We start from the raw sequence: 21,050 nt of genomic DNA on the forward strand, positions 1-21,050 counted from the left end.
ATGGGAGATGGGAGATGGGAGATGGGAGATGGGAGATGGGATATGGGATATGAGGCATGAGAGATGGGAGATGAAAGATGAAAGATGAAAGATGAGAGATGATAATAAATTATTTATAAATATTTTTCTATTCTATCATGACAATGACATGTACCTAGGTAAGGTTATGTATATTCGGAATGAATGGTAGGGTAGGTGGGCTCGTAGGTAAGGTAAGGTATAATGAATATAGATAGTACTTACTTACTTATCTAGATATCTATATAAAAATGTGAGCAATATCTAGATGTGGATATACATACTCGTTGTACTTAAAGATATATTCGAATACCTAGGTACCTAGATGAATGTATATTCAATGGGCTCGATGGGACAAGAGAGATTCATTCATTCATTGTTTGTATAACTACCTAGGTAGGTAATCTTGGAATGGGATGGGATGGGATGATTTCGAGGAGTCGAGGTAGGTGGGTGGTTATTGGGTTATGGATGTGGATGCGGATGTTTTATCTACTCTATCAGGTAGATACCTAGGTATCTATTATGAAGGTAGACAAGTATCTGGGATGAGGAGGGGATGTACTCCGTAAGAATACAAGTGTAAATAGATTCAGGAAAGGCCAGTTGTAATATTTATTTATTATCCAGTTTATTTCTATATACCTATTTTGTGTATTTATATACTCCTATCAGTACTCTCGTATTCATCTGATACCTACTGATGCTCGTTTTATATACTCCTGATCCGTATCATTTATATGCACATCCGTTAGGTACCTAGGTATTAAATGCCAATTCCAGTTTCCAACGCCCTGCATGCATATATTAATGCTGCTTCTTCATCTATTGTACTTCTACAACTCTTCTTTCCATGCAATCTCCTACACGGGAATATTATCTCTTCCAGATATCTCCCCACTCGCCCTACCTCGACCTCCTCTCCGTATCTCTAACCGTCCAAGTAACCCCCTCGTCCCTCACCCACGCACCCTCCAAATCTTCTCGAGATGATCCCGGACTGTCGATTTCTCTATCCTCTCCCCTTGCTTCCTTATTGTATTCCTGTTCTTCCAAGAGCACCTCATAACCCTGCTGCGCGGGTCTCCTATCAAACCAATACTGCAACCTCGTTCCCTCCCAAAGTCTTTGCCAGCCATTTCCCCCACTAACTCCCGTCGCATATGCCCTGTCGATTTTCTGCAAACTGCGGTAGAAAAGCGAAAATGCAAATGCACTATAAGCGAGTCCACCCAAAAGATCGATCCGCCAATGGTGACGCAAATACATTGTCGAAAACCATTGCCATAATACGTAAAACCCGAGTATAAAAGTTCCTTTCCTGGAGTAGCGGCCCACGAAGAAGAAACAGCAGCAGCTGAATGCTCCATGTAGGGAAGGAAATGCGCCGAAAACCAAGGGAGAGGCTTTGAATGCATTGGCGTAGATGTGGGTTCCGAGGACTTTGTCGACGCGCACGAGACCAGCGGCGGAACCGGGCATACTGTAGTTTCCAGGTGGGAGAGGATAGCCGTATTGGTCGCCATACCAAGGAGCAGCCGAGGGGAAGGATAGATGGGTCATGATTCCTAGACAGTTTTGAATACCAAAGGACCAGGCGAACATTGATACAACTCCAGGGGGTGCAAATAGCCAAAGCCAAAAGGCGGCCAAGAAGGGAGAGATGAAGTGAATAACACCATATGATAGCCAAGCGAAAACATCAAGGGGTTCGGAGAGGTTATGGGAAAGTGCGTAGAGGATATTGAGGAGTAGAGGAGGCAGTCCAGCGATTATCGATATCTTCTTTCGTGTGAGTGTATACATCCAAAGTATTCCAATAACCGAACAGGTGAATTGTGATGCAAGACCGAACATTGAAAATCCAAAAACTCTTCTATCCAACGCTTCGAGGTAGTTAACATCAATCAATGGCCGGATTGAGGAATCGATTCGCCATGCTTGGGAAATCGAATTAGTATGGAAAGGTATCAATTGAGGGTAAATCTGAATTTACCATTTTTGAAAGTAGTTATCCATATGAGAATAAAAGTCATGTTGATTAAAATATGTCTAAGTAAACCAAAAAATGAATGTCTGCACACATGTTATTAGTATTTTTCTCGTCAGATCATACTGAAAAGTAGAGGTTTTCCCGGAATTTGATTCGCCTACCTATTGAGTAGAGTTCTGTATATGTGAAGGAAAAAACGCCCAACGGCGTCAAAGACACCCGCCATGATTACCAGGAAGCAGGTATCAAAAATGAAGATGTATAGAGAATGAAAAAGGAAGATAGGGATTGAAAAGAAAATAGAAAAGAAATGCAATTAAGGAAGTACTTTAGACCGCGGCCCATAGAGCCCTAAGGAAAGTTAGCAAAGACTGGGATATAGTAGCGTTTATGACGTCCACAATTATGTCAAAATATAGATTAGACTGATTCTAAAATAATGCTTAAAGCAAATCAAAGAAATGCATGGCATTGATGGCAATGCTGCCCATTGGATCAATTTCCATAAGATATCAACCCCCTTCACACCATTCGATGTACCTACATGTTCATTTTCCAAAATTCCCGGTTGTGACTTATTTGGGCTGTGCTTGTGTACATCCGATGAAGAGAGTGGACACCGGGTTTGAATGGTCATGCTACCAAAGTAAGTACATACATACTTTATAGGAACTATACCTAGTCCATGGCGATTTCCCAACGTTCTTACATATGATCAGTGGTTACTCGTGTGCCTTGCAACTTGAAAAGGGGGAAAAGAGGACTCGGTACAGAGTACATGTATGTAATGTGTACGGAGAGTGTACGGACTATGGAATACCGGTATATCAAGCACAGCACATGTTCCACAACACCGATGGATGGAAAAGTTAAATAAAGGAATCCAAGGTTTGTTGCAAGTAACAAGCGTCTCATGTTGAGGGGTCCAAATTAGCCCGCGTTGATGGTGTCGGTGTGTACATCGTATAGGGAAATAATATGAGTGGGAAGCCAAGGAGATTGCCAGTTATGCTTCCTCGGCAATCCGGAGCACTGAACATTATCCACTCCATGATTGAGTGATTGGGGTAGAGTTGGTTAGGTAATCACATGGTAAAATGGGGGAACTTCTTGTCCGAGAGTTTGTCGGATTGACTCGTGAGTCACGAACCAAAGCAGGAAGAGATTAGGTATTGAAGAGGAGTGAGTGAAGTTTGAACATGTAACTGGATTGGACCGGATACGCGTGTTTATACAACCTTGGACTTGGATCGGGCAATTGACTCGCCTTCAATATCCAATTCGTCGGTGAACACTGAATACTACCTTGTCCATTGTGGGAATCCTGGCCATTAGGTATGGTATCCCAAGAATATATACTTTCATCTCGCAGTGCATGCATAAACTGCTGCGGAATTGGAGTAGCTCGTAGGTTTTATCTGTACCTAGCTCGCCTAGGTGCTAGGTGGGCATGTCGAATTGAACCAGTGCAAGGATCAGATGGATGGCCTGCTCGTTACATATCATGAATTGATATCGGATTCGGACTCGCATTTTCGTACCAAGTTATCTCCCGTTTTTGAACTTTGAAGTAGGTATCTAGTAAGTTGAAAGTAACGTAGAAGTAGCACTGTCTAGACTCTGGATATCTGGCAACCTGGAATTGGCTCTGTCTGGACTCTCTGTCTGTACTTAGTAGGTAGGTAGATAGTAGGTAGGTAGATAGTAGGTAGGTAGTAGGTAGGTAGTAGGTAGGTAGTAGGTAGGTAGGTAGTAGGTAGGTAGTAGGTAGTAAGTAGGTAGTAAGTAGGTAGGCAGTAGGCAGGATGTACTTGTAGGATGTAGCAGATCTTGACCTGAATATAAAGTTTTAAGTACATACAGAGTAACCTTGTTGTAGCCGAGCCCATATTTAGAAGGTTGTCGCGTGGTCGAGATCTTCTTGCCTTACCTTACCTCCTTACCTTATCTAGGTAGGTAATCATCATGAAAAGGCGAGTGAGGTTCGAAACGGAAAAAAGCAAACACAATACCAATCAGAGTAAAGACAATAACAATAACAACCTCCAGCTTACCTTACAACAATCATTAGCCTTTCAAAATCTGACATTTTGGTTGCAGATTCACAGCCTTGTCGTGGCTGACGCCTTCCCGCTTAATAGCCTAGGTAGGTAGGTTATACAGACAGAGTAAAATCTTCACATTCACATACGGTAACCTCAAAGAACCTGGGAATATATCACGTCGCCACTTCAAAGAAACCCACCAATTGCTACACAACATTCATCACCCTCAATCTCTCTAATCATGGCAACAGCGCAACCAGGTCAAAGCAAATATGTAACACTCGTATCCTGCGATGGATTCGAATATGTCGTTTTGAGAGAAGCTGCTTGCACCAGTGTTGCGATTAAGAAGATGTTGGATCCATCCAGTTTGTTTGCCCCTCCTTCAAGAAATCTAACTTTGTCCATAGTTGGTTATTATTACACTTGAACCAATACTTATTTCATTCATCTACAGGTGGTTGGGAAGAGTCTCAGACAGGAGTCTGCCGTTTCTCAGAGATCAGGTATGCCCAACTTTTTCCTTTTATTATCCAAGTCCACATACAATACGATTCTCCAATTCCTCGATAAACGCAAACACGACAATACTCTGCACCCTTTACATCACCCACCCAGCAAGGAATAAAAAGGCGTCGGTGATGATAGAAGCTATTTCGATACAGACCCTCTATTCCACTTTGGCATTGCCGCGGACTGAATGGTCGTTTTTTTACACTTGATCTGAGACCCGCTTTTAAGCCTATTAAGCCTACTTAAATTTCTGCTAGATTTTTTTTCTCTTCCACCTCCATAGCTTTACTTCCTTCCTCATCCATCCACCATCAACCATCTACGAGTAGACCTTAGATGGATGGCATTATATGATTAGCCAACCCTCAATGGCAACATCATCTTGTCTAACATGGCATTGCTATAAAATACTATTCAATATACTAACCACAACTTTAAAATAGTGGTGTCGTCCTTGAGAGAGTCGCCGAATACTTTTACTACAACTACAAGTATCGCAACTCGGAGAATGTGCCAGACATGGAAATTCCTGCAGAGTTGTGCCTTGAGTTGTTGATGGCAGCCGATTACTTGGACAGTTAGTATTCGACTACTCTCGGTCTTGTCGACATTCTTTACTAATACGTATCCTCTCAGCATAATGCGTCTCTCAAATCGGTCTAATGGCTACGATGGCGTTTGCGAATACTCGGGATGAGAAAATATAGATGTGGGAATATGGAGTCGATAGGAAATGAATTGTTCGACCTGCTATCCTTTCATGAACACTTTGAATACGCGTGTCTTTGTGCACCCCATTTGAGCATATGCGGTTTTCCCTAATACACCCTGGGTTCACACGTCTATAGATGATGGCAGATCAAATCTTTACTTCCTCACATAACTCCTACCTCCTCTTCTTCAAAGGAACGTAGGTTTAGATGATGGAAACAAATGCATTCCCACTTGGCTTATTTCATTCGCGTCACCATTTATTTTATTTTCTACTTCTCACTAGGTTGAGGACTGACTGGAGGATGTATAGCTTCTTTCAATTAAAATTAAAAATTCATCACATTCTACCAAAATGCACTTTGCACGGCATATCTTTTGACATGTGATTCGATTGATTGACCTCATTTTCTTTCCATGTTGCAATACCTACCTACCTACTAATTAGGGACTATCAAGAAAGTACCTAGGTAGATATCGTTCAACTTCATGTTACATCTGGGAAATCAATCACCCTAGGCAATAATGCTGTCGAGCCGTTTCACTTCATGATTATCCTCACCCACCATCCCTACCATCTGGAAGTTCAGACGAAGTAAATGTCACCACCTCCTTCGCTTCAGATCAAGACACCACGGATGTGTCATTAGGCGAAGTCCTCCGTGTTTCACAAAATCACAGGTAAGAGTAACCGCCTTCTCGTCTGATGTCGCATTGTGTTCATCTCTATAAGTTGAGATGATTTCGGCGGAACTTGTACTGTAAGCTTCATCTTTTAATCTATTTTCTGAGCGCTGGTCGACTTTGAATTTGTAGATTTTAATTTTAACTTTCATTTCGTAATTCTTGTTGTTTTGCAAATTTAATTGGGTGCGTATTACATACATTCTACGACATATTACCTTCTACAGTTATGAAGACATCAGCTATTCTACTTCTCGCCATTCTCGGCATGACATCCGCTTCCGTCCTCAGTACTACGAATGTCGCCACCGTTCTCGCAGGCGTAACAGCTCCATCCTCTCTCACCATACCGGCCGATGCTATGGCAGCTATCACTAAACTTGGCACTGGCGGTGCAAATGCCGCTTCATTGACCGCTGCCGAGACTGCTGCTATCAGCGCTTGTACGGATGCTGGCCGAGCGAATAACACAGCTTCAAAGGCCAATCTCAATGATGGAACTGGAAGTGCGGGAGCTATTGCTTTGTAGGTTTAAATTTCGCATCATCCTTCTGGATGGATTGAGGAGGAGTTGTGAAAAAACATGATTTTAACGTCAGTATAGTGTAACGAATAAAGTCACGACTCACGCATGCGAAACTGCAGGTCAACAAATAGCACTGGTTACTTCGGGGACGGCGGCAAGTGATACAGATGTCAATCTGTTGATATCAAATGTGGGAGTTTTGAATGTAAATACCAAGGCTGCAGGAATTACTTCGAAGCGGGCGGTGGCGTTTGCCAGTTAAAGTTTTTATATTTTGCTGGAATTACGATAATAAACATTATTTCCTATCACCAACTTTAAAGATTGAATTAAAAAAGCATTTTATGAGTGTCATTTACCTATTCTTTCGTGTTGCATCTTTAATTTTGAAGATCTCACAATTGGCATCAGTCGCCAGGACTTTTTGCCGAGATCGGGAAACCCCACTTCTCGAGCGCCGGCGGGGTATCAAGAACGTGCCGGCAACTCAAGAAGATAAGATATGTAATTCATTGCTATCGATCAATGACCAAGTACTTCTATTCCTAATGTATTAGATCCTTTTAACTTCTCCTCTTTCTCCTTTTATTACTCTCTTTCCTGAAATACTCTTTAGAATCTAAAATAAACAACAACTACTCTCTTGCCTCTTACCACAACAATGGGCGATATTCAACATCTATCAACAGATCAACACTATGAGGAAATAGCCGCAATTGCTCAAAAACGTCGAGCTGATGCTTTACCTAAAGAATATCTTCTTCCTGGGGAAGTCTTGGAGAATCTTCCACAAAACGTTACCGATGTTCCAAGATCATCTGGTCATTTCACCCCTAAGGAATTAGAAATTATTGAAACAAGTGCGGAAGATATACTTCAAAAAATTAGAGAGAGGATATGGACATCGGTAGATGTTACCAAGGCGTTTTCCAAAGCTGCTGTTGTTGCGCATCAATTGGTTGGTTATCTCATACCTCCGAAAACAAACAAAGACGCCTACTGACCATGATCACAGACAAATTGTTTGACGGAAATTCTCATTCCTGAAGCGATCAAACGAGCCGAGTTTTTGGATGATTATCTCGCCAAAAATGGTGATGTAATAGGTCCACTCCATGGCCTTCCAATATCTCTCAAAGATTGCTTCATAACACCACCCCATCCATCTTCGATCGGTATGGCGTGTTATGCCAATGTTCCCACCAACCCAGAAGATGAAACGGTTTTAGTATCTTTGTTAGCTAAACTTGGAGCCGTTTTTTATGTCAAGACGGCAGTCCCGGTTGCAATGATGATGATGGAGACAATTTCGAATGTATGGGGTGAAACGAATGGTGCATATCATACAGGCACCACTTCGGGAGGAAGTTCAGGAGGTGAAGGCGTACTTTTGGCTATGAGAGGTAGTCCGTTGGGGATCGGAACGGATATTGGAGGGAGCATTCGGATCCCAAGTGCTTTTAATGGTCTTTTTGGATTGAAACCCACGTATGTATACATAATTTCCTTTCAAAACAGACAGAAAATATTGACAGTAGATCAACAGTTTCGGAAGATTTCCCATATATGGTACTAAATCGGGTATATCGGGACAAGATTTCATCTACTCAAATAATGGCCCCATGTCTAAATCCCTCTCAACCCTTCAATTATACTGTAAAGCCGTTCTATCCACCTCTCTCTCACCCTGGCTATACGATCCCAAATGTCTCCCCATCCCCTGGCGAGAAAACAACATCCAACCTCCCGGCCGCAAACTCCGCATTGGAATCATCTCCGACAACGATGGGGAAATTAGTGTTCATCCACCTATCGCCCGCGGTTTGGCACTCACAAAAAAAGCCCTCGAAGCAGCCGGCCACGAAGTCTTCGAATGGGAACCTCTAGATCATCCCGAAATGGCAAAAGAAATGAATAATTCCTTCTACACCCTCGGCGGCGCCGCTATCCTCGAACTGACGCGGAAACACGACGAGCCGGTCTTTGAAAGTATGAAAAACTATGAATTTGCCTATGATCAGGGTGAACATGGAACTTTAGGACCTACAAAATTACGAGAAATGATTACGCGTAGAAATGCGTTTCAAAAAGCATATCTGGATCGATGGACCCGTACAGGAGCGGATGGAAAGGGAGTCATGGATGCGATTGTTATGCCTGCGAGTCCTTGGACGGCTCCCAGACTGGGGGTTACGCAAACGGAGATTTTCTGTGTGAATTATACGGGGGTGTGGAATTTGTTGGATTATCCGGCGTGTACGTTTCCGGTGACGTTTGCGGATAAGGAGGTGGATGGGAAGAGAGGGGGGGAGTGGAGGGGGTTGAATAGGAAAGATGAGTTGTTGCAGAAGGATTATGAGGAGGAGTTTTATCATGGGACGCCAGTGGTGTTGCAGTGTGTGGGGAGGAGGTTGGAGGATGAGAAGGTGTTGGAGATGGTGGGGGTTATTGGGGAGGCGTTGAGGGAGTTTGAGGGTTGAGGGTTGAGGGTTGAGGGAAAGACAAATGGGAAAGAATGAGTAGGGATAGAGATAGTCAGACGAACAATCTAGATTAATCGAAGAACAAAAACCCGACATCTAAATCAAATCTACAAGATAATTTCCTTACTTTTCCAACCCCATTACCCAACAACGTCCCAATACCTATCCATACGAAAATTCACCATCTCCATTAAATCCATACCTCATTGAAAAGACGAACATGCAGATAGGTAGGTAGGTAGTGACCCTAGATATCACATGTATGCCGCTCATCTCCTCTTTCCTCGCGAAAAAGATGATCTTACATACACTTCACCACCACTTACTTGCCTATGTATCTAATTGTAATAAAACAGGAAAGCGCACAAGCATGACCCAACAAATTTCTCAAACACTATGTACACGAGGAGAAGTCACTGAATTCAAGAAATGGGAAAGAGTGTTTGGGTTAGAACTTTACGTTTGTTATTTTTGGAGGTTTTTTTTATTTTCTACTTTTTTTTTCTTTGATTGTTTTTCTTCCTTTTTTTGTTTTTCATCATTTTCTTCCCATTTTTTTATTTTCATTCTTATCCTTTTTTTCTGGTTGTCATTTTCATCCTCTTTTTTGCTGCTTTATGATTCCCTTCGCCAAGAAGGAAACCTGTTCGGCGCGGATTTGTTGGGTCTCGTGTTTCCATTTCCGCTTTCTGTGGTAGCGAAGGGACTACTGGGTGGTGGTGGAGGATGGTGGGTGGTGCTGATTCAACAATTGATTTCCAATCGGCGGGAGATTGATCTTGTTCCCTCAAACAAAAAACGTGTGTGGTTCATCTTCTGTTGTTTTGCGCATGAATCATCTCTTGTCTCTCATCTGATGCATGCGCTCTGGGAACTGAAAGATTCTCAATCTCTTCCAACTTCAGAATCTGTATCTTGTTCCGGATCCTTCTCCTTCTGCTTGGCTTCTATTCTCGCTAGAGAAACGATTTATAAATTGTTCTCTCGCGGCCAAACTAGTCGCCTTTTTGTGCAATTGTTTTTGAGCTTGTACCACCTCTCCCTCTTTTTCGAGGACCCGCTGTTCTCTTCGGGACATCTGCTCTTCTTTTTCGTGGGCCTGCTCTTCTCTTTCGAGGACCTGCTCTTCTCTTCGCAACATCTGCTCTTCTTTTTTGAGGGCATGCTCTTCTTCTTCGAAAAACTGCTCTTCTCTTTCGCGCATCTCCCTCTCTCTTTTGCGCATCGCCTCTTCTCTTTTGCGCATCTCCTCTTCTCTTCTCAACAAATATGCCGATTCTGCTTTTTGTAAAGCATCCTTCTCTCTCAGCTCTTGCACCTTTAGACTCGCGTTAAGAATCCTCTGAATCGATTTCTTTGTGTCTTGATCAACTGTTTCTTCTTCTCGGGCCACCCATCTCAATCTCTTTTCCAATTTCTCGTCGTCCATTATACTAACTTGATTCTCAAGCTCTTCGTTTCTCTTCCTCAACTCAGTAATCTCCCTTTCAAGTGCCATTTTTTCCTTGAGAAGATATCTTCTCATCGTCTCCTCTTCTAAAGATATTCTCTCCCAATCTGGCAACTTGGACGCGGCGACTTTATTCGATTGACCGACCTCTGGTCCTTGACTTTCATTTGTCTTGTCCTGCAAGGTTATTCTTAAAACCGAAGCCTCAAAGTCGACAGCTTTATCCTGCTTACATAACTCAACAATTTCGTTCGGAAATATTGGCACGATTCTGCCTGAGGATGGGTTGGGAGCCGACAACGATCTGGATGCTGCGACTCTCTGAGCATGGGCGTTGCGCTGAAAGAGATGCTCGTCGGGGGGAAATTCGTACATGAAATAATCATCTATAGTCCTTCTTCTTCCAAATGCCATTTTGTGTCGGAATAAAACAGATGCGATCAGAAATGAAAGTGACAGTATAGATTGTAGATGTGAAGGTAAATGTGATGTGTTAAGGAATGTAGAGTGAAAGGTAGGATGAAGTTGAATTAGAATATATAATGAGAATTAAAGGTAAATCAGTATACTATCAGATCCTAGAGTGATAATGATATGATGATTTAATTATGTGTGTATGTGTGTAAAAAGTAACGAGTGTAAATAAGAAGTGGTAAGTGTGTGAGTAGAAGTGAAGGTATTAGATAAATATGTTGTTCACTGTTACTCAGGTTGATGCGAAGGGCGTTTGGATGCGAAGGGCGTTTGGATGCGAAGGGCGTTTGAAAGCTCTGAGCAAAAGATTGTCGAAGAAGATAGAATTTGATGTGCACGAAGAACTGATATCAAAGGAGAAAGAAGAGACCCAGAGAAATGTGGGAGAGACATGGATTTTATAGTATTTCAGCTCTTTTGGAGCTAGTGATACCTCGAAGCTACTGACAAAAATTTGTCAAACTAGGAAACCATATCCAGCAATCATAGCCCTCGATGACGGCGTTAGATTTGCACTTTAGTCATATAAGGAAAGGCGAAGTTTTATTACATCACGACATTTGAACATCGAACTAGATCTGAAATCATAAAGTGGTAAAGTGACCAATTATGTATCGAGACCAGTGAGTCTAGAATTGAAACTTCATATAACGGTGGAGCTCTGACAGGAGAGACCTTGGAAGCCACATAGTAAAGTATAATTTGGTCGACGACGAGATGAGCTAGAAGGTGTCGCTCCTCTTGGTATTCAATGGTTCCTACCAACTAACGTAGTAGATAGAAGTGTTCAACGTTAAATGTCATAATTCAATAGTAGCACTCTTCTCCGACAAATTATTCAGTAGCTCGGCGGCTTGGAGTCAGATGATGGTGAATTTCATCGGGAGAGGACGGAGCTCTTCGAGGCAAAATTGTGTGGTACATTAACTCTCAATAGCTTTTGAGGGAAACCAGACATGAGAAATCAAAATTGGTTACGAATCTAGAAGGATCGAAGTAAATTATCAAGAATTGACGATGCCTTCCAGATTTAGACGACTCTAGACTCAACCGTTGTCTCCGAAGGAAAAGCTTAGCGGGGAACTTTATCGCGCTACTTCGAACTACGAAGCTTTAAAACAATTTCGCAACGTCATTGACCAATCAATATGCATTGTTTCTTGAATACAAAAGCCGAGACTTGGTAAATGGACAGATATGTGTTAACACTTGAAGGCAAAACGAAGGATGCGGCTAATTGAAAGATGCGAGTACCCCACTTGGAATATTATAGCTTCAACGTCGTCGATGTCTAACTTTTTGACATATCGAGATTTGCAATAACTAAAACAGAGTTTGTATCCTTTTGTGTATTGTGTTATCTATGTCAAATCATGATATGTTAATATGGTATCTTTCTGCGATTTCGTGGTATGACGTGAGCATTTGATTTAGAGAGGAAGGTATGGTTACCCATAAGGTTACCAAAGTCGAACACTAAATTCAAACCAAACTTATGCAGACCAAAGGACGAAAGCTCCATAGCTTGAGCTTCATTGTATCGTAGTAAGTGTTTGATTTGTATTGGCTTCTGTCATATAAATGAAAATTAAATGTATGTATTGGAGCTATGTCGTTGTCCTGAGTTATCTAGCGTATGAAATAAACGCGCAAAATACAATATTATCGATCATGGAGGGCCGAGCTCCTCCACCCCCCATTTTAGCCCCACAAATTGATACAATAGGAACCACAATGATTTATATGATCCAATCATCGAAGGTTAAATTATAGGTCTATGTAATTAAACTAAGTGGTACCTTCCAACAAATTAAGCAAACAGCTTAATAAGCTACCTAGCTTCTGTGGTCCAATGGTTAGGATTCCACCCTTCCAAGGTGGAGGTTCGTGTTCGATTCACGGCAGTTGCATGATCTTTTGCATTTTTTGTTGAGTGTCAAGCTTTTTATATTGTGTATGAAATGGAGGATTATCAACATAGGAGATCGTCTCGTTACCTTGTTAGAGATTCTTTTCCCCCTCCCGTTTTGGGAAAAGGTACAATTTTTTCAATTTTCCCCCCCGAAGATATCTTGTGTACCAAGAAAGTAGGTAACAATTATTAGCAAGTTTCGTTGAAGGTCGGGTGTATCCAACTTTCCATACTTTTACCTTTTTGCTAATCTTTCTTTTTTTGATTGCTAGTTCAGCTTCGATTCTTTAGTGGAACGATTGGCAGTGTATAGTAATGTCTATACTATACTAGCAAAGCTAATGATGTGTTTGACGAGTGTGTGAGTACATAAGTGTGTGGTGTTTGAATTGTGGCTAGTAGATAATACAGTTTTCATTATATTTTTCAGCAACCTCAAACGACTCCTTCTTAGTCTCCCCTCTCACTTCACTTGGCACATCATCTAATGAGTGAGTGGATTTCCTTGAATGGTACGAAATTTTAGATAGTGATATCACAAGCAAGAAGTTCCAATAGGATGATCATTCCGACCAATGGAAAAGAAGGGCTATGCAAGGAGACTAACTGCCTTGGTTGTACAAGCTTCTTGCTTATGGTTTTTCCAATGCCCATACTAATTTCCCATGGACCCCAAGACGAAAATCACAAAAAAATCGAGTCAGTGACGATGAGTATCCAGGCGCCATAAACGGGGTATCAATATTATCAAAAATAACTAACACTACCTACCAACCAATCCAATATTCAAAACACATACCAAATCATAGACCGAAATACATACTAAGCAGTTCCTTCCCTAAAAGCAGCCGCAATACTAAATTGTCCCTTGCCTCGTACTTTCCCACCTTCTCCAGCTGGATATCTAGCCTCATACCTGAGTGCTCTCCCTTCGACTTTGGCCACCAATTCATATTCAACTCTATAATGTTCCTTCCCGCCCATACCGTCTTCTGGGTATACAGGTGTGATGATGCCTTTGTCGCGGAGAAACGTCATGTCTACGATGATGCGGCCGGCGATTTGTGCGTCTATTTTGTGTCAGTATGACATGATGATATAATTCACGTTAGAATTTATGGTTTCTTACCAGCATTTTTAAGGTTCCTGCGACTGTAGTGGGATTCGGTAGCGGTGTCAGAAACATAGAGAACTTCTTCACAGAGGAATTTCTTTTCGTCGATTGGAAAGGTGTGATAGGTAGGGAATGGAGAGAACTGGTGGTCTGGACGAATTGGGTTTCCCTATTGATTGTCAGGATGAATGCCAAGAACATTAATGACTCAACATATTACCTTGACCATGAAGTAATCAATAGTGGCTACATATTTTTCACCATCCAATTCACTCTCATCTGGCCTAGCCCTTTCATGCCCGGGATATATTCGAGGTTGCCATGGCTCATGACGGAGGAAACCATAGCTTGATTGGGAAATTCTTTGTGGCCCATTTTTCTTATCAAGGGCGCGAAGAACAGCACCAGATGCTACAGCTGTAATGCTTTAAAATTGTCAGCCTATTGGGCAGACTGAAAGATACTAATCTCACCATTTATGCCTGTCTGCTACTAATTCGATATTGAATCTAAGTTTTCCAGATCTATCTGTAAGCCAGTTCTTGAGGTAGCTTCTCAGGGAAGGAGAGCCACCAAAGCCACCAACAAGAAATACTTTCTTTGAATACTCAGTAAGATAATGATTGGGGTTCCTTCAGTTATCTTGGAGCATACCTTGACCTCAAGTTTTTTTTCCACAGCTTGTTGAATCTGGTTCTCCAGCAAATTTGCGATACGCGTTAGAAGAGGATCGAAAATTTCTTTATAATCACTCCTGAGACCATGTTAGTGAATGAGCTGGCCAGCTGGAGACGGATAACACATACAAATTCATTTGTAAATAGTTAGCCTCGAAACGCTTTTCAGCTAGGCCAATGCGATTCATCTGTTCATCACCGCGCAAGCCAGCGATATAAACCCTATGTCCACACCTCTTCATGACATTAACTCGTCTCTTGTATTCATTCTCAAAGTCCGGTATCAATCGATTGACAATTGACTCAAGGGTATCGCCATTCTTGAAGAGATAATCTTCGTCTTGGAGGCGATTAAGTAGCATGTCTTTATAATTATCATTGAGATAGCTGGAACCGCAATTGTCCCCTAAGATTACAAATTAACGTCACAGAATTGTTAGAAAGAACTGCTTAAACTTACCAGCGGGCTGGATTTTTTCATCTTGTAGACGTAGTGGATACCGATTGCTGACTCCATATGTGACGACATCGACGGTTCCACCGCCACAGTCAGCGATAATGAAAGTCTCACCAAGCTATACGATTATTAGCTAAGGGATTGAAAATTTGTCAACAAGACCTCACAGATATGTCCTCTGAACTTTCCAAGAGAAACGTAGCGGCAGCTTCAGGCTCAGAGATGAGGAAAATGTTGTCCGCAGTTGTGACCCAAGGATTTCCGAAGGTGGTCGCCTGAATAGCCGCCTTGACAGACGTTTGAAGCACACGAGAAGCTTCTGGGGACCAGACAGTAGGTACAGTCATGACGAAATCCACAGGTGTTTGATCAGTGAACCCATGGAGAATTTTCAATTGTTCTTTGGTATGCTGTAATACCTTCACGATATAATCCGAGATTGGGTCAACAGCATCCCACATATCAGATTCGGTTTTGGATCGTTTACCATGTCTTCGTATGATGCCTTCCTTGAGAAGGCCAGTTAATGTGCTTCGAAGACCCTTTCGATCTTCATTAGTGTACTCGGTTTCCACCAACATGAGTTTAGCTCTCTTCACGAGACGTCTCTGACTTCGTGTTGAATTCGCCTTGTACATTTGATATGGCACGCTGTACCCCCAGAGAAAATCGACAGAGAGTTCATCTTCCATTTCCGAATCTTCGGGCTCATTGATGGTGTCCCCACCTGCTCCACTAAGAAGCAATGGATGTTGTCCTTGAGATGTATCGAATAAATTCTCATCAAATATCTCATCTTCATCGTTCCGATACCGCTCGACCGGCTCTGGTGAGTACCAACTCTCTGTTGGAACTTGCTTCCTCTGGCCATCTTCTCCGTCGCTTGGCCAATTGATCACACTCAGGACGTCATTAGAAGAGCCTTTCATATTACCACAGTTAATTGGAACAATGCTGTAAGAGACAGATGTGAATGTAGTTCCGTAGTCTAGACCAACAACAACTTTATCTGTTGGGGTGATGAGATGTGATCGCATGTTGGAACTCCGCACCGATATAGCAGTGCTTGGGGTCGGGGAATGCATCGTCCTGTTGCCTTGATTTTGTGACTTGTCTCCACGTCGAGCTGGCACTGTCTGTCTAGAGACATTGCGATTCTTTGACCCGAAAGGGCCTCCTCTTGTTGCCATATTTTTTGACATCTCGAAGGCTCCAAAAATTTGACTTTTAGCCCGTAGAAGTATAAGGATGTATAGTCAAGCTTTGAATGATGCTTTCAAGATAGAGACTTGGGGGAATGGGGAGGGAGATGCGCCTCATTGGTTTATTATCTTCATACTTTGGAACAAGGCTGATAGAGCGGAAGCCTGCCGCGAATTTGACTATGCAAGTTCTTAGGCCTCGTTTTGAAGAAACAAACAGAAGTGATATATCATCAGCTACGATTCCTATTGGATGTCGGCATCTTACAGAATGATTCGTAAAAGATACTTGGCAAGGCATATCTCCAGGGTGACAGGGAAGTAGGCTACCGTGAGTAAAAAAGAAATTTATCTCACGAGATCATTCAAGAGAAGAAGGAAGCATAACTTTATCCTTGAAGTACAAAATGTGGGGGCGGGGTATGGACTGGAGTGGAAGGGGCCGAATCGGTTCTACATGTTATCTGATTATAACATCTGCTTATGCTTATTGGGTGTTAGTGCTATCCGAATAGCAAACTTGAACAATAGGTTGAATTTTTCTTTTTGAGCAAACGCATAGAGACTATCCATGCAAATAGTCCAGGGCGGGAAAAGTGATTTGATAGGACGCTTGGATGCAAAATGGGTTGCTGCAGGAGGGACGCCACATCTTTCAGGTATCACGAAAAACCCCAGTACTGATTTCTATCCAAAATTCTATCAGATCCACAATATCTGGAGAATTACAAACGACCGACAATGAGAATGAGCTTGGTTGCTGGAATTTATGCAAGTATCGGATTTATCTGTCCGCATATCCCTCAAACACCATCATTAAAATTCAAACATTCCCAGATTGCTCAAATATTGAATCCGATAACAAATATGACGCCCTTAATCTGGAAAGAGGAGGATGACATTGAGCTACTTGCTTGGATTGACTTTTGCAAGCTGCAGAAAGTAGGAACCGAGGAAGACACGCTCGACTACATGATTGAGCACTCCCGCTTCACCAGTCGCGATGTAGTGAAGGAACATCTAAGCGAGCTATGGGAAAGATACGGTGATCAGAGTGAAGACTCGGACCAAACAATGTCTCTCGTTGATATGATAAGTAAAGGGTCTGCTTACATGACCAAACTTCCAGGCGAGATGCGCGAGAGCATCAGAACGAAAGTTGACGGCAATTCCAGCGATTCACTAATGCTGCTCATCATTGCTAAAATGGGGGATAATAGAAAGCTGAAGAAAGCCACGAAGAATTTGAGGGGCCTCTCTTCAACGGAGGAGGATCAGAGGGGATTGAAGCGTAGCAAGAAGGCCGAGAAAGCAGACGATGATCTCCCACCTTCCAAAAAGCCTCGCTCGAGCAAAGTATGTACTTTTCTTGTCATTAGCACAGAACTTTGATTGATCTAGTCCATAGGCTAAAATATCTGCAAAGACGATTGAAGCTGATATTGTGAATGGAGTTGTAAAATCCCGATTGCCAACCCAAAAACCAGCAACAACTTCGACCGAAGCTGCAGTTTGCAATGGCGGAGAGCTCACCAGAGCCAAATCTCAAGCATTCCAGTATGAGCCGCTAGGCCAAACAGCAAATGGAGATAGCTGGCCAAAGCGTCTGAGATCATTGGAGAATAAACATAACCAAGAGATAGCTCAAATGCAAGAGCTCTGGCAAGCAGAGTCCGAGAAACTCAGCATAATGGAAGCCAAGGCCCAAGGGACGATCAGAGATTTGAGGGCACAGTTAAAACACCTGAATGAGGCACGAAGGGTTCGTCAAGAGGAGGAACAAAGAGCTTTAGAAAGCGATGCCTATGTTTCATTAGAAACCCGACAATTCGAAGACCTTGAGGAAATCTACCGATTGACCAAAGAAAATAGAGAAATGCACAAGTTCTCTGAATTCGCCGATTTAGATTTACCAGGAACCCTGAATATAGCACACGACACGATCGACGAAGCGATAGATCAAATACAATTCGAACTCTCCTCCATCTCTTGTCATCACATCAATACTCCGCAACCTTTTCCGAAGATATTTTCAATACCAAGCGACTTGCGCAACCTTCTATATTCTGCTTTCAATAGTGACATCGAAACCGCCATTGGGAGAAATGAAGTCGGGATCATTACAAAGAAATTCGGTGCTCAAGTCTGCATCAGAGCTCTTGTGTTAGCTGCGCTGAGAGATTGGGTTTTTATGTCAAGGTTTCCTAATTTCGCCCCTTCAAACCCTCGCATTCTATCCAGTTACAGGCACATTATCTCCAGTTTAGGTGAGTGTCCCGCCATTAATAACAGTGTAGAAAATTAACTTTTATAGGCGGGGAAAGCAAGCTTTCTAGCTTGGACATAGCAGCTCATCGCGCTCTCATCGAAGGAAAATGGCTCAAAGAGGAATCGATACCCAAAAGAGCCACAGATCTAGCGGCCAGGTTCTCTAATGCAGTCGCTCCCTTGTTCGCAAGCACACCATACAGTGCAGAAGATGGATTGTTCCACACTTGGGGGGAGCATTCAGAATGTTGGAAAGACAGGCGAGCACATCTGCAAGAAATTTTCCAGACTGCATTAACCTTGAAAGCCGATTCTGTTGTAACAAAGTCCCGGTATGGATTTACAATCTACCCACCAGGTACAACATTTGCTGGGGACGAAACAGATGTGGAAGAAACAAGCAGACCTAAAAGTGGTAGTAGTTGGATGCATGCATCATTTCACATCTACGACGCTGAGATTATTGGCAATAGCAACCAGAGCGCGTTAGTGCAAACGGAAAATTTCGTCAAGGTGTCCGAAGCAAGAGCTAGTGCAAAGTACAGCAAGGATTTGCTATTCCCCAAGAGATCGCCTGAAGTTGTTTCCAATCATATCACAGAGGTCGCGGAAACTCCGATTCCCAAACATAAAAGTACGGATCAATCAAAAGTTATCATAGGAGCTGAAGCCTCTCTTACATCACCGGTTCCCGAAAGTGATGTTGAAAATTTGAAAGAACAAAGATCTGCTGGAGCAGAAGATGATGCGAAATCTGACCATAGTAAAGATCCACCTCTTCCACGATGCGAAGAATGTGACATAGAGTTTACGGCAATAGCTCTACTTCGTAGACACGAAAAGAATAGTGAGTCGATTTTGGATCTTTTGTGACAAGCTTCGTGGTAACATCAAATAGGAAAATGCACAGAGTGCCCAGAGTGCGGTAGAAGATTTTCCCGCCTAGCTGCTCTACAAAATCACCAGAAGGCCGAGCATAGCGAATATCGTGCGCCCAGACCTGAGGAACTCCCCATCGAGCCGAGGCGGGCACACCCTGAGCCGGGCACCTCAGTGGGCCAGAAAAAGAATAAAATCCACAAAATTTTAGTAACTGCTGAAGCTAAAGATGCCAGCCCGAATCGTCAACGAAATAAGAGTCGTATGGGAAATCAACTCATCAAGGCGCCGCAAGCAGTTTCTGCGGTTGCATCAAAGGCTAGACCGGCACAGGTATGCCAGGATAACCCCAGACAGAAAATTCCCGAAGGTGAAATCGTTAACGCTAAGCCAAAATGTGATCTTTGCGGTAACGTGTTCTCGAGCAAGGAGAGTGTACAGCGCCATGTTAGACGAAGTGAGTTCCACGCTCCATGGATCTAACCAGTATGTTGCTGATATAAGTTGCTAGATGTCTGCTCACTCGAATGTTCAGAGTGCATGGAAAATTTTGCAAGCCTCGAAGAAAGACGTTACCACCAGCGCAGGGAGCACAAGTCGGTAGGGGAAAAGCCAAAAGATGTAAAAATGCCTGAACCACAAACTCCATCGACTCCTCTCAAAGAAAGCGACAGATCGGAGATTTCAAATCAGACGAGAACTCCGTCCTCGAATAACACTCAAAGCCGCGACATAGGTATGTCTTCCACCCTTCCACATCAGTCTTTCCATTGCTACACAACGACTGATAACCTGAAAGATGGCAAGCCTCGCTATAAAAAAACACCACGCAGAGAGACCGAGGATTCAGATGCTGATGATATGCTTTCCCCTTCGGAAATCGTGAAAACAAAACGTGCTCAAAGGAGAAAATCTACTAGATCTTCAGATGGGCGAGCTGAAGTGAGGACGATTGATAGCCAGGAATCACCAGTTCGACCCCATGAAAAGCGAAGTAAGACTCCAGCAATGAAGAATGATTAAGGTGGTTTACAATCTTGAAGAACCGGTGCTTCGAGGATGTGTCTTTTTCTCTTGCCTTTTGTAGAATAGAAAATAGGATATCGACAAAACGGGGATGGGATCCAGTTGGAGCTTCGAAAGAATTGGTCATGTTGTGTATCTAAAAGGGAGGAAGAAACTTTTGTACCAACGGAGAAGGAGAACAGGAATAACGGCCATTCATTTTGTTACCTGAATTGTATCATTACACACAAATTCAGAATTATCGTTGTAAACTCCATTGATCTTTAAGTTTGAGGAAGTACGAGATATATCAAGGTGAAAGTGCGTGTGGCGTTTGTGGCGCATGGATAAGCCACCCGGACATGAAACGGTCGTCCAGATTCGGAAGCAAGCTAGCAATTCTTTGAGCTTTTGAAGATGTGCTTGAACCTGACGCAGTGCAGCCTGAGAACAGTGCAGAAGCCAGGGCATTGTGAAGATAGGTATTATGTTGTCCTCGGTGTAAGATACGAAAATATCTCCGCTCCTATTGTAAGCATGCGTATAAGCGAAAAGGTTAGAACTGCTCCGGACTCCTTTAGGAACTCATCGAGGAGTTAATCTGATTGGCTGTACAAAAAGATATAAACGTTAATTGAA

At 42.7% G+C, this 21,050-nt stretch overlaps 7 protein-coding genes across 7 annotated transcripts; 4 read left to right on the top strand and 3 right to left on the bottom strand.

Moving 5' to 3' along the window:
- Positions 1-924: 924 nt before the first annotated feature.
- On the bottom strand, positions 925-2,237 carry EAE98_007075 (uncharacterized protein; the record flags this gene model as incomplete). The annotated part of the gene is made up of 3 exons (XM_038954698.1): positions 925-1,958; positions 2,015-2,094; positions 2,173-2,237. The coding sequence occupies 3 exons, from the start codon at positions 2,235-2,237 to the stop codon at positions 925-927; spliced, it is 1,179 nt and encodes a 392-aa protein (XP_038808840.1).
- A 2,060-nt stretch (positions 2,238-4,297) lies between these two features.
- On the top strand, positions 4,298-5,210 carry EAE98_007076 (uncharacterized protein; the record flags this gene model as incomplete). The annotated part of the gene is made up of 4 exons (XM_038954699.1): positions 4,298-4,424; positions 4,514-4,562; positions 5,013-5,146; positions 5,206-5,210. The coding sequence occupies 4 exons, from the start codon at positions 4,298-4,300 to the stop codon at positions 5,208-5,210; spliced, it is 315 nt and encodes a 104-aa protein (XP_038808841.1).
- A 983-nt stretch (positions 5,211-6,193) lies between these two features.
- EAE98_007077 (uncharacterized protein) lies at positions 6,194-6,752 on the top strand (the record flags this gene model as incomplete). The annotated part of the gene is made up of 2 exons (XM_038954700.1): positions 6,194-6,489; positions 6,569-6,752. The coding sequence occupies 2 exons, from the start codon at positions 6,194-6,196 to the stop codon at positions 6,750-6,752; spliced, it is 480 nt and encodes a 159-aa protein (XP_038808842.1).
- A 399-nt stretch (positions 6,753-7,151) lies between these two features.
- Positions 7,152-8,970, top strand: EAE98_007078 (uncharacterized protein; the record flags this gene model as incomplete). The annotated part of the gene is made up of 3 exons (XM_038954701.1): positions 7,152-7,448; positions 7,506-7,978; positions 8,037-8,970. The coding sequence occupies 3 exons, from the start codon at positions 7,152-7,154 to the stop codon at positions 8,968-8,970; spliced, it is 1,704 nt and encodes a 567-aa protein (XP_038808843.1).
- A 904-nt stretch (positions 8,971-9,874) lies between these two features.
- On the bottom strand, positions 9,875-10,837 carry EAE98_007079 (uncharacterized protein; the record flags this gene model as incomplete). Its single annotated transcript, XM_038954702.1, has 1 exon — positions 9,875-10,837. The coding sequence occupies one exon, from the start codon at positions 10,835-10,837 to the stop codon at positions 9,875-9,877; it is 963 nt and encodes a 320-aa protein (XP_038808844.1).
- Positions 10,838-13,629: 2,792 nt separating this feature from the next.
- On the bottom strand, positions 13,630-16,682 carry EAE98_007080 (uncharacterized protein). Its single transcript, XM_038954703.1, has 8 exons — positions 15,225-16,682; positions 15,061-15,175; positions 14,730-15,006; positions 14,578-14,677; positions 14,397-14,521; positions 14,144-14,348; positions 13,939-14,092; positions 13,630-13,879 (listed from the first exon to the last, which is right to left on the bottom strand). Exons 1-8 carry the CDS (start codon positions 16,257-16,259, stop codon positions 13,632-13,634), a joined length of 2,259 nt encoding a protein of 752 aa, XP_038808845.1. The 5' UTR covers positions 16,260-16,682; the 3' UTR covers positions 13,630-13,631.
- Positions 16,683-17,126: 444 nt separating this feature from the next.
- EAE98_007081 (uncharacterized protein) lies at positions 17,127-20,429 on the top strand (the record flags this gene model as incomplete). Its single annotated transcript, XM_038954704.1, has 6 exons — positions 17,127-17,615; positions 17,668-18,526; positions 18,574-19,374; positions 19,426-19,863; positions 19,918-20,142; positions 20,206-20,429. 6 exons carry the CDS (start codon positions 17,127-17,129, stop codon positions 20,427-20,429), a joined length of 3,036 nt encoding a protein of 1,011 aa, XP_038808846.1.
- Between the last annotated feature and the right edge of the window lie 621 nt (positions 20,430-21,050).

Source organism: Botrytis deweyae (genome assembly GCF_014898535.1).
Source record: "Botrytis deweyae strain B1 chromosome Unknown BDEW_016, whole genome shotgun sequence".
Classification (NCBI taxonomy): Eukaryota; Fungi; Ascomycota; class Leotiomycetes; order Helotiales; family Sclerotiniaceae; genus Botrytis; species Botrytis deweyae.

Bases quoted from the DNA above. Each gene is read 5' to 3' on its own strand.
- EAE98_007080 (XM_038954703.1), bottom strand. From the start codon at position 16,259: ATGTCAAAAAATATGGCAACAAGAGGAGGCCCTTTCGGGTCAAAGAAT. The intron at 15,176-15,224 runs GTGAGGTCTTGT...ATAATCGTATAG, and splicing joins AAAGTTCAGAGGACATATCT to CTTGGTGAGACTTTCATTAT. The intron at 14,522-14,577 runs GTATGCTCCAAG...GAGTATTCAAAG, and splicing joins AAAAAAAACTTGAGGTCAAG to AAAGTATTTCTTGTTGGTGG.